General features: G+C 37.1%; 1 protein-coding gene across 1 annotated transcript in view; it reads left to right on the top strand.

Annotated features, from left to right (window-relative positions):
• IFT88 (intraflagellar transport 88) overlaps positions 1-12,967 on the top strand; it is a 140,995-nt gene that overhangs the window by 59,203 nt on the left and 68,825 nt on the right. The window contains exons 14-15 of the mRNA XM_004680357.2: positions 2,794-2,893; positions 10,418-10,504. Of these exons, the coding sequence (XP_004680414.1) occupies positions 2,794-2,893; positions 10,418-10,504 (187 nt within the window). The remainder of the gene's footprint in view (positions 1-2,793; positions 2,894-10,417; positions 10,505-12,967) is intronic.

Raw genomic sequence — 12,967 nt, 5'->3', positions numbered from 1 at the left:
CCAACTTTTTTCATACTTGTTCTTCAAACTGAGCTGCTATATCTAATACCTAATAACTAAATATCTATATCTAATAACTTTCCTTAGTCAGGTTCAATTCCCCACCCCTATGTTATTGTATTCTTTTATAATTATTCTCATACAGAATTTAACTTACTGATCTGCTTCCATCATGAGGGCATGGACCCTATCTTACTCATCCTTGTAACAGTATAAATGTGATAAATATTTGTTGAATGTATTATCGGATTGATTACTTCTAAATTATTGTCTTGGAGATGTTTTTGCAGTTGGTGCAGGGGTCCTTGGTTTCCCTCTGGGAAAGATTTTACCAGAGCTCCCCTTCCAGCGGCATGTGGTGAGTTCCCCGGCAAGTTTCTCTATGAGACAGAGATTCAGTTATATTTAAAAAGTAGGTTTATGAGGGGAAAGGACAGAAGAGTAAAGGAAACTTGCTTTAGGTACAAGCAGGCAGGAAGAGCTGCTCTGAAACGGACAGGCTTGCTGAGAAAGGCCTGCATGGTTGCAGGTGAGCAGACTTAGGAGAGCTGCCTCTGTTGAGGGAGATTAATGCAGAGAATCCCTGGCATGGTACATGTCATGTGCAGGCAGGAGGCTGCTGCCCTGCAGAGGGAGAGAATGGGTAGAAAGAAGCACCTGATAGTCACAGGTGGGCAGAGGACTGCTGCTCTGAGCCAGTGCAGAGACTGCCTTGATAGAGTCCTTTTCTCTTTGGGAGGGGCTCACTGCTTTGTGGAGTGGCCTGTTTGCTGCTGATGTGTGGAATCCTAAAGGGACTGGAGATTTCACACTGGGCCCCATCTTTGTAATTTTACCCTCAGCTCTGTGTTTCGACATTCCCTACAGCAGTCTGATATAGGAGTCTGATACCTGCTTGAGCCTCATGCCTTGTGATAAAACACTAAGGGTCTTGATTTCTATGACTGGGTTAATGATCATGTTAGTTCCTTCTGCCCCCACCTCCTTGCATGAGTCAGATTTTCACCTTGTGATGTCTCCTTCAGGTATTCTATTCTTTTCCTCCATCATTCCTCCCCTCACTATATCCGGCCCAAAATCTTTTGGGGAGTTGAAGGGAGGGAGGAGGTCCATTTTCTGTACCTGCTTCCTGCTGGAGTGAGACGTACTTGACATTTTGAAACATTAGAAACATGCTTTACTGGCATGGGACTGGAGACAGAGGGTCATTCAAAGCAGGGCTTCAAGTCTTCTCTCTAAACTTCAGGCTGACGGGCTATTTTATATAAAGATTTCAGACAAGCTTTCTGTTTGAAGAGATCTTCTACTTTACTATTTTTAAATTTTTCTAGGCCAATGATTTTGAAACATTTAGAACTATACCTCAGTAAGAAATACATTTTGCGAGGCTACTCTGTGGTGGCACAATAGGTTAAAGCAAAGCACTATGAAACTATCCACAGCCACTGCAGCACAAGTTTCATCTCTGATCAGGGAAGGGACCCACATCATGTGGCAGACCTCTGCTGCTTCCCTCAGCAGTGTATTTCAGTCACTCTGTCTGTTCTGCTCCCCACTGTGTCTCTGGTGGAAACCACCATCCCCGCATCTCTGCCCTATACCCCAGTTTGTATATGCATAAATAAATAAATATTTAAAAAATAAAAAAAGAAATATAGTTTGCATTGTTTTCTAAAATAAACTTGGTTTTGTTATATACAGTGTCCTTTCATACTTTTTCTATTTCTTAAAATCAGAGTCATGATCTAGAAAATTGCTTTCAGGTCTTAATTAGAAAATCATTGGTGTTTTATACAGTAGGTTTTTGGTAATTATGTCATTTTTCAGTTTGGGGTCCTTGGGTTCACTCTGGGAAAGGTTTCACCAGAGCTCCCCTTTTGGCGGCACAGTTATATTTAAAGAGTAAGTTTACTAGAAAGAGGCAGGAGAGGAAAAGACACTTGCATAGGTGCAAGTAGGCAGGAAGAGCAGCCCTGTAAGGGACAGGCTTGCAGAGAGAGAGATCTGCATGGCTGCATGTAGATGGCCATGGCCTTAGGACAGCAGCCTCCACTGACAGAGGGCAGTGCAGAGAAGTCCCAGCATTGTACCGGTCACAGGCAGGCAGGAGGCTTCTGCCCTGCAGAGGGAGAGAGTGGGTGGAAAGAAGCATAGTCACAGTGGGCAGAGGACTGCTGCCCCATGCTGGTGCCCTGATATTGACAGCTTCTCTTTGGGAGGGGCTTACTCCTTGAGAGCCCAGGTTTGTTGACTTTGAATAGAATCCGAGAGGACCAGAGATTCCCTAGTGAGTTTCATCCCAGACCTCTTCTGACACACCTGCTGCTCCCCTCAGCAGTGTAGCCTGTTCTGCTCCCCACCCTGTCTCTGGTGAATCCTCTCACTGCCCATATATCTCTGGCCTGTATCCCAGCTCTGTATGCAAAAATAAATAAATATTTTTTAAAAAAATGTTTATAAAGAAATTTGTAGTGTACTTGACATGTAACTAATAGTAAATACTATGTTTTCTTTGGGGGAAAGATCTGTGATAGTCTGTTTTGGACAAAAAGATTAAATACATTCTGTAGGTCCTATAAGTTCTAATAATGATTAGAAGTGACTGCAGACTGATGAAAAATTGGATAAGAAAATTAATTTAGAAATGAAGAACAGAAACTTACCTGTATTGTAATAAATCAAGTATTTTAACCTTATATAACAAAAGGGGCACTTAATTTTGTTTGTTTGTTTTTTAAATGTCACATTTAAGAAACTACAATGAAGTAACTTGTATTATGTTTTCTCTTATAGGTGTGTTGAAGTTGTGAAAGCTTCCCAGTATGTAGAACTAGCTAATGATCTGGAAATAAACAAAGCAATTACATACTTGAGACAAAAGGACTTTAATCAAGTAAGTTTAAAAAAAATAGAATTTCATATTTTAATCAGTTAAAGCAATTATATTCGGAAACTCTTTTCTAGAAAAATGTCCTCTATGTATAAAATTATTCTAAAGTTGAGTGACTTTTTTTCTGTCTTAACATAATTTCCATTAATATAAGTATTACTTTAATTTTTGTCTGTCCTTGTTCCTTAAAACATAAATACCAACTTACTGAGCCATATTGTAAAGCACAGACCCATTTTACCCTTAACAGGTTTTGAACTGTTCTTTAAAACTAAGGTTTTTCAGAGTCGTGTGTTTATTTATGTGGAAAAAGGAAGACCAAAAATCTAAAACTGTTGTTTTCACTGGTGCAACTTAGTGGTTATCTGTTGTATATATCTGGTTTACTCATTCCTGGTTAATCATTGCTGTTGTTACATTGGACTAAACAGTTCTAGAATTAGAACTACCACAATCCCTCACTGGCAACAGATAACCACTGTTATCTGTTGTCTGTATCTGGTTTAGTCATTGGACTGAACACAATTTTAGAATTATCACAATCAGTTACTGGCACTACACTACCTTGCTCCATTCGTGGGACTGAAACAGGTGCTCCTCTTTTAATAGTCTTAGCTCAGATGAGACATAGTTATGACAAGAGCAGAAGAACAAACAGCTTTTAAAAAGAGGAGGTGAGAGGGATAAAAAAGGAAATAAACAAAATGAAACCGATATCCAAGTTTATAAAGCCATTGGTCAGTGTCACATGTGCCTATAACTCAGCTCCTCTTAAGTTAGAGAGCAAGAACCATCTTTCTTTTATTTCTTATCCCAAACCTATATGATCAGTTTTTCCTCCTATTTAAAGACACTTCTATTGTCTGAGAGACAATAGAAATGACTAACCCATTTCTAGGAAAGAGAGGATAATGGCATCTACTTGAAGAATGTGAGTGGAGAATAAAGCAACTACAGTGTTCATAATCATATGATTAATAAAATGGAGTACCAGGGATTGACTTCTTTGGGAATGGAAATTTAGCATGTATAATAATTTTTTTTGCATTTGTACAGCACTACAAAGACTTTTTGAAGTATTTTTGAATCTGTTATATTTGGTCATCATACCCTGGATCATTAAAATGCCACTGATAACATTTTAATGCCATTGTAATGCAGTACATTACTGTACGTGGAAGCAAGACAAAATGGTCTTACTTATGTTGCTGAAATCATCAACACACATACAAAAATAATTTTGTGTATATGAGAGTACTATATTGGTGACAAAATAGAGAAAATCATATCTGCTATTTTTCTCTTCATTATTTTTAAATGGTCTTTTTGGGAAAATTTAACAATTTATTACAATAGTTTGCATTTTAAAACTGTATCCATTAAGGAAAAATTAATCTTTTAAAAATGAAAATGTATCCTAATCACGTTGTTTGCAGCTTTCCTACTTATTTTCATTCAAAGTATCTTTTGTTCCATTTGTATTTTTAAGATTTTAATCAGTTAATGTTTTAAAAATGCAATTTCTGTTTTAGACATGGCTGATTTTTACTTTATCTTTTATTTTGTGTACACTATTTATGAGGAGGTGGGTATAATACAATTTTAGTTGGAAAAGAGCCACTATTAGGTGAAAAAAGGGTTATTTTAACATCAACTCATAATGATCATTTGATGAAGACTATATTTGCAATTCAAGGTAAAAGAGACACTTAAGCTTCCTTATGTAATTCTATAATTAACTCTAAATGCTGTTTAAATAAAAGATCCTGAAATCTCAAGGAATGATTTTTTGGTGTTTTGTAGTCACTGTGGGCGAGCAAAATCTGCCACACAAAATGTCTTTTTGGCAAGAGATTTATTTTGTGGGAGGGCCTCTGAAGGCTGAGTGGAAGTTGTTTTTGATATTTATATGTAAACTTCTGTGTGTAAGGACCAGCCTAGAAGACCTCACTTCATCTTTTTTCAGTAGAGAATATAGCTCAATCTACATACCTTATTTGTTGACTCTTCCCCAGAAAACACTCTAATTGAATTTCCCTTTTCTTCCCCCAACTTCCTTTGCTTTAGCTAAGGTCTTTAAAATGACATCTCAAATCAGGTGGGCGAGGTACTCAGTTGTGCTAGGCCTCTCCCATATATATAGGAAGTTACGTGTTATTACTAAACTTCTTTTTGACCTTTTTTCTGATATCAAAACTGTCAAATGCTGGCTGATGATTTACCAGCCTAGAAGAGTCCAGGAGGGGCATGTGGTGCTTTGTACCTTGACAACATCTTTGTAATAGAGGAAGAACTCCATTAAAAACTAGAAGAGGCTTAAATGACAGTCTTTGGACAACCTCAGTAGATTATATCAACCAGGAAAGAAAACCAAATGGAGATATATATTTTCCTAATTGCTTTGGCAAAAGAAAATCCAACCCAAATTAACAGTATTTACTATTATTATTTTGCCATTTGCTTCTATTAAATGGACTTTAGCAGTTTAGTTGATAGATTGATTTATAGTATTTTAAAAACAAAGGTCAGATATGCATTCATTGAACATATAAAGAACATTTATGAAAATAGCCTATTTGAAAGCTTAAAGGACCTGAGAAGGCTTCTCTTATTATAATAACTATATGGCCTTTTTTAAAATAATATAATAGTTTATTTTTACATCATTTTATACCTTTTTCCATCTCAGTTGTAATCTCTGTGGACTTCCCATCACCAAATCATCTCTGTGCCATCACCAATATGTGGCCTTTTTAAAACAGTTTATAGCTAGAAACTTAAAATATGTCTTTATTCAGTTAGGTATTATTTAAATGGATTTTTTAAGCTATAAAATAGCTTTGTTAATTCTTCTAAGTGTTAGCTTTGTATTGTATTGCTTTTTATGTATTGTTTGGATTCCTAATAATCTTTTTGGGCAATATACACCTGGTGGTACTGTGCCAGCATCAGCAGCACAATGCCCCAAAAATAGAACAGATTAGAAAACAACAGGGGAAGGAAAAACACAAATATCCAAGCAAGCCTTCAGGGGAAGGAAACACCACAAAAGGAAAATCAGCCACCAGAACTCAACAGTGATGACATGGAAGGACTTCTTTGCCTGCCAGATAGAGAATTTGAAATCATCATGATTAAAAAATATATAGATGATGAAAAGGAAAAGAAGCATTTGAGAAAACTGAAGAATGAAATTGACTTCCTGAAGATGGAAAGAAACACAGTAGATTAAAAGATTAACAGAGGGACTGGAAAATTCTGGGGAAAGCAACAGAAAACAGAATGGAAGAACTGATCAGTAAACACAAAGAACAGAAATAAAAAGAAAAGGAAAGAGAAGTGCAAAAGCAAAAGAATGAAGAAATGTTTTGAGAACTGCATGACACAATGAGAAAGGAAATATAAGAGTTATAGGAATTCCAGAAGCCAAGGAGAGAGACAAAGACACTGAGAAACTATTCAAGGAGATAGTTGAAGAGAACCAAGCATGAAGATGGATATGAAAATAGACATACAAGAAATGAGAACACTGAATTACAATGAAGGAAAACCACTTCAAGAAACATAATAGTAAAGCTTCACGAGTCCAAGCCTAGGAAAAAATAATGAAAACCTATAAAAGAAAACCAGGGTGACATTTAGAAGAGAATGGAGTGACATATCAACAAACTCCAGGACAGTAAATGCCAACCAAGAGTACTATACCCTGCAAGGATCTCCTTCCTCTATGAAAAATAATAAGGACCTTCGCAAACAAACTCCAAAAATTCATTACTACTAAACACCCACTCCAAAATATACTAAAGGAAGCCCTAAAGCCAAAACCAACAGAGGAATGAATAAAGAGAACAAAATAAGGCAAGGAATAAAATCACAAAAAGACAAACAAAATGTTAAAGACAGACACCAACATAATTTTAACCTTAAAGGTAAATAAACTAAACTCATCAATAAAAAAACAAATTCCAGGGCCCTCCCTGATGGCGCAGTGGGATAAAGCACAACATAAGAAGTGAAAGCCACTTCAACGTGAGTTTGATCCCCACCTACACTGGAGGTGATTCACATAGCACGGGAGACCTCTCCTGACCTGCCCACTGCTCTCCTCAGCAGTGTACTTTGTCAGTCTGCCTGTTCTTGCTTCCTGCTCTGTCTCTGGTGAATTCTCTCACTGCCCCTGCATCTCTGGCATGAACCCCAGTTCTGTATGAATAAATAAATAAATCTTAAAAAAAAAAAAATCCAGGGCCCTCCCTGGTGCTGCAGCAGGTTAAAGTGCAGCACTGTGAGGCTGTCTGCAGTTACTGCAGGATACGTACTGTCTCTGTCAGGAAGGTGACCCACATGGCACAGCAGACCTGTCCTGTCTCACCTGCTGTTCTCCTCAGCAGTGTACTTCAGTTCAGTTCTGTCCCCCAACTCTGTCTTGATAAATCTTCTCACTCTTCCCCACCCCCACACCTCTGGCCTGTACCCCAGTTCTTATATGCATGAATAAATAAAATATATATTTTTTAAAAATCCAACCTTCTGCTCTCTCCAGGAAACACATTTAACTACAAAATGTAAACATAGACTGAAAGTAAAAACTTGGAAAACAATCCTACAAGCAAATGGACAAAAAGAAGCCAGAAGCAGCTATGTTTATATCAGAAATAGACTAAAAAAAAAAAAAGTGAAAAGAGACATAAACACCCACTTCAAAGTATACTACAAGAAGTTTATGGACAACTAATCTTTGACAAAGGAGCAAAGAATTTGTAATGGAACAAGGACAGTTTGCTCAATAAATGATGCTGGCCCACCAAATGGAAAAGAATTAAAGGAGACTACTACCTCACACCATGAACAAAAATATCAACTCAAATGGATAAAAGAACTGAAATAAGGTCTGAAACCATAAAGTATATAGAAGACATATAGGTATAACACTACATGACATACACCTCAGTAACGTCTTTATGGATGCACCCCCCAAAGCAAAGTAAGTGAAGGAAAAAATAAGCAGCTGGAATTACATCAAACTAAAAAGCTGTACAGCAAAAGAGACATTAACCCAAACAAACACTCTTGATTGGGAAAAAATTTTTGCACCCCATACTGATAAGGGACAAAGATCTACAAAGAACTCACACTGTTCAGCAAAAACAAAGTAAACAAACCAGTCAAAAACCGGGCAGCAGAATTTAGAAGACATTTCTCCAAAACAGAAATGCAGATGGCCAACAGGCATATGAAAAAGTGTTCAATATCCTTTATAATCAGGGAAGTACAAATCAAAGCCACGATGAGATACCACCTTACCGCAGCAAGAATGGCACATTAAATCAGGTTGTGGGGGAAAAGGAGCTCTCCTACATTACTGGTTGGGGTGCAGACTGGTCCAACTGCTATGGAAAGCTGTATGGAGGATCCTCAGACAATTAAATCTGGAGCTACCATATCACCCAGAAATTCTACTCCTAGGATTTTACCTGCAGGACACAAAAATATTAATTCAAAAGGATATCTGCACCTGTATGTTTTTTTGCAGCACTATTTACAATAGATAAGATTTGGAAACAACCCAAATGTCCCAGAACAGATGACTGGATCAAGACAAAGTGGTATATATACACAGTGGAGTACTACTCGGCAATCAAAAAGATAAAATAATGCCATACACAGCAACATGAATGGAGCTAGAAGGGATTCTCACTGAAGTAATCTAAAAGGAAAAAGAAAAAAATTAGATGGTTTCACTTACAGGAGGACTATGGGAACCCATATAAGGAATCGAGGCGGGGGAAATAACACAAGAAAAGAAAAATAATAGCCAAGTATAAATCAGAGACATTTTGCAGCAGAGGGAGAGGGTAGCTACGGATCAAAGTAAGTTCAGGAAGCACAAGGGACTATAGTGATGGTGCACAGGTGAATTGGTGGTAGAAAGTCTATGGGAGACTACCCCTGGGAAAAGAGTGCAAACATTGTAAAAAAAACTAATAATAATAACAAGTCTATATGCTTTATGCTACTTCTTTTGAGGTATATTTCACTTAGGTCAAACGCTTGCACATCTCTGACTTGATTATATATTTTTGATGATCAGAGCTGATGTCCACAGTAAAAGGTAAAGTAGGATGCTTGGACATAACTCCAGGAACAGGGACCATTAAGTTACCAAGCACTTGTTAGTCACTAAATGTATTTTAAAGGAAGGAAAGATAGGAAATCTGTTGTCTTGCTTCACTTTTTTTTTTTTTGCTTTACTTTTTTTCCCTCATTATTTCTATGTCATTTCTAAGTTAAGTAAGCATTTATTTTTTCATCTACTTATTTTTTGCAAGAAGTCACACCATTCCAGATGGTATAGGTTATGTCAGATTTGTCAGGTATCTAGAAATAATTTAATTTCTCATTACTTGAAAATATAATTATGTTTGGATTGCCTGATTGCTCTCCTGTGCATTCAAATTTTTTTAAATCTAACTTTTAAAAGCTGTTCTCCATGAAAAACTGTTTGGAGGTTCTTCAAACTGCTAAACATGGAGCTTCCCTACCACCCAGCAATCCCACTCCTAGGTATCTACCCAAAAGACACAAAAACACTGATTGAAAAAGATACCTGCACCCCCATGTTTATTGCTGCTTTATTTACAATTGGAAAAACATGGAAGCAGCCCAAATGCCCAAAAGTAGATGACTGGATTAGAAAGATGTGGTACATATCTACAGTGGAATATTACTCAGCAACCAAAAAAGAGAAACATGTCTTTTGCAGCAACTTGGATGGAGCTGGAAAAGATCATGCTTAGTGAGATAAGCCAGAAAGAGAAAGAAAAATACCGGATAGTTTCACTCATAGCAGGAGTATAATGGACCAGGCGAGAAAATAACAAAAATAGTGAACAACCATATACCAGAGACATTTTGTGGGGGTGAAGTGGGGAATGGGATTGAAAACAGGGAGGTGGGGAGGGAAGTGCACGGGTGACTTGGTGATGGGAAACCCGCGGGGATTACAATTGAGATGGAAAAAAAATGTACAAAATGATGTAAAAATAAACTTTTGTAAAATAAAAAAAAAAGCTGTTCTCCATGAGAGAATGGTCTTCCATAGGCAAGTCCCTGATATCCAGAAGGTGAAGTCCTAGAATTATTTTGTAAAGATCAAAATCATGGCTTTTAGTTAAAATCATTTGTGTTAGAAATCTGAGGTAAAAGTTGTGAAGCCATCACCCTGTACCCTGTTTGCAGGATAAAACTTAAATCTGTGTCATAAAAATCTCAATTCTCTTCAGCATTATCTAATATGCTGTTAAGCCCTCTATTGTGCTCTTAATATCAGTTGTGGTATTTTTATTTTAATTTTATTGTCTTATAAATTCTCAAGTCAAATTCTCATCTTGTCATGTTTCTTTGAATATATTAATCTATCCTTCTTGTGCCCTTCTGTGGTCTTAATCATCAGATCACTGATCTTTTCCCTGATGTTAAGCTTGAATGCTGTCATATTACAATAATAACTTTCATATTTAATTCTAGGCTGTAGAGACCTTAAAAATGTTTGAAAAAAAAGACAGTAGAGTGAAAAGTGCTGCTGCAACCAACCTCTCATTCCTTTATTATTTGGTAAGTTTGTTTAAAGTAAGAATTGTTTGTGTCCATGGTATTTTTATATTGCTAAATTTCAAGCTAAGGAGTGTATCTAAGAATACTGGTGCAGGATATCATTGGAATGAGATGTGTGGAGGCCATTATCATGACACTTTTGGTCCAGGTTGAGTACCTGAGAGGACCGTCGCAGAAGGGGGAGACTGGGAGAGATCATAGAATTACAGAGTGTAGGTCTGGGAAATGAGCTAGAGATTGTTATCAACTCTTTACTAATAAAGAGTTGATTAAATGACTTATGAAAGATTATAGAATATCATCTCCATCCTAAGCATCTATTGGACATCTACAGAAATCAGTCATGAGAAATACAAAAGATCTAAGGTTCACTAAAAGGGAGTTTGTGAATTTAAAACCAAGCAGGACAGACTAGGAGGAAAGGAGTATTGTGGTGAAGACCAACTTCAGCTGAAGTAGTGAGGGTCTCCCACAGGAAAGGACACTGTTGGCGTAGAAAAAAGAGAGAGAGAGAGAGAGAAAGAAAGAGAAAAGATGAGGTAGATAAATGAGACGCAAACACCTACTTAGGTGTTTGCATCTTCTGCCTATTGACCCAGCAGGTCTTTATTTATATATTACAAGCAAGTGGTGGGATTACATCAGAGTGTGCATAAAGCAGAAAGCTTAACAATCATCACATTTTTCTTAAAGGTAGCTTGGGACTCTTTTTGATCTCTTATTGAGACTGTGATATTCATCATTCATTAATTAAAAGTTCAGTTGATACACAAGATGTTCCTGTAGTGACCAGTCATTAATAAAATATTCCTGTGGTGATCAGTCATCAAACAAAATATTTCTGTAGTGATCAGTTATCAAACAAAATATTCCTATGGTGATCAGTTAACAATATACAAAATGTTTCTACAGTGATGAGTTAGCTATTACAACTAAGCAGTCATTTTGTTAATATCTCAATGAACATGCATCTTAAAGGTGCAGGATCTAATGTTAAGGAACTAGGAGTCAGAAAAACACCAATGCCGAGTGCACTGACATTTCCCTGCCCCTAAGGAAAAACCCCTTTTTTGATCTATAAAAGGAGCTTCTATTAATCACTATTTCTGCAATTATTCTGTCAACCTAGTCTCTATATCTAACATAAGAATTAGGGGGAAATTTCTCTCTTTATGGTCACTAATTATTATCCTATTAATCTTATCTAAAAAAACCTTTCTATGTGAAAAAAGGTTGGGGTGAAAGTTAGAGGAAAGAGTAGGAAAACTTATTATTATTTATAATTTTATTACTTAAAACAAAAGCATGTTACTTAAAACTTTAGATCTTTTATTGGGGACTAGGCAGGAAATTATTACAGCTTTTGGTTCCCAGAATTCTTGAACCATGATATGTCTCTCATTATCATGGAATCTAGATTTGTGCCAGCCCCTCAAGCAGGGGATATTAATTATTTTACAACATACTGCGCCGTTCTGTGTATAGTGCTATTGTTATTGAACCAATCAACCCAATCAAACAATTACTGATTTTATATTGAATGTATATTTGGACAATTGCTGTACTTTTTGGGAACGGCCAAAAACAAACCATACTTCTTGGAAACGGCCATAAGCAAATGATAATCCAGCAGGAACCTCCTGTGGGATATCCTGGCTTTTCAGGATTTTCTCCCCCATGTCAGGACCTTGTCATACAATGTGGTATCATAGCCCTCGCCAATATTGGGTAAAAGTAGAAAACAAGGCTCTCCTTAGTGGTGTAGTAGGTTAAAGCATAGCACTATGAAGCTATCTGCAGCCACTACAGCATGAGTTCGATCCCTGGCCTGGGAGGTGTCCCACATGGTGTGGTAGACATTCCTGGCACACCCACTGCTTCCCTCAGCAGTGTATTTCAGTCAGTCTGCCTGTTCTGCTCCCTACTCTCTGATGTGTCTTCTCACCCCCTGCACCTCTGGCCTGTACCCCAGTTCTTGTATGCCTATATAAATAATTTTCTTTAATAGTAGAAAACTATACGTAATGTTTCAGAAAGTAAAGAAGAAGCAAATAGTTTTTTTTTTAAAGATTTATTTATTTATGCATACAGAACTGGAGTACAGGCCAGAGGTGCAGGGGCAGTGAGAGGATTCACTAGAGACAGGGTGGGGAGCAGAATAGGCAGATTGACAAAGCTTGTGGGCAGGCAGGGATCGAACTCAAGCTGAAGTGGCTAACTTCTTAGTGCTGTGCTTTAACCTGCTGCACCACCATGGAGGGCCAGCAAATAATATTTTGATTTAGGGTCTCCAGGAAGATTACATAGAGAATTTTGATATTAAAGATCATAATACACGTAATAAAGAAAGGGGCATGTGTGGGGAAACTAATGAAAGAAACATGTAAGAATGGTAGGAGGAAAGGATTACTGTATGGAGTGAATCAAGTGTAGTTAAACTGTATTTCTGCTCTTTCTTAGAAT

The sequence above is a fragment of the Condylura cristata genome, unplaced genomic scaffold, assembly GCF_000260355.1.
Source record: "Condylura cristata isolate star-nosed mole 26May11 unplaced genomic scaffold, ConCri1.0 scaffold00010, whole genome shotgun sequence".
Lineage (NCBI taxonomy): Eukaryota > Metazoa > Chordata > Mammalia > Eulipotyphla > Talpidae > Condylura > Condylura cristata.
This window is presented reverse-complemented; position numbering and strand designations above follow the sequence as displayed.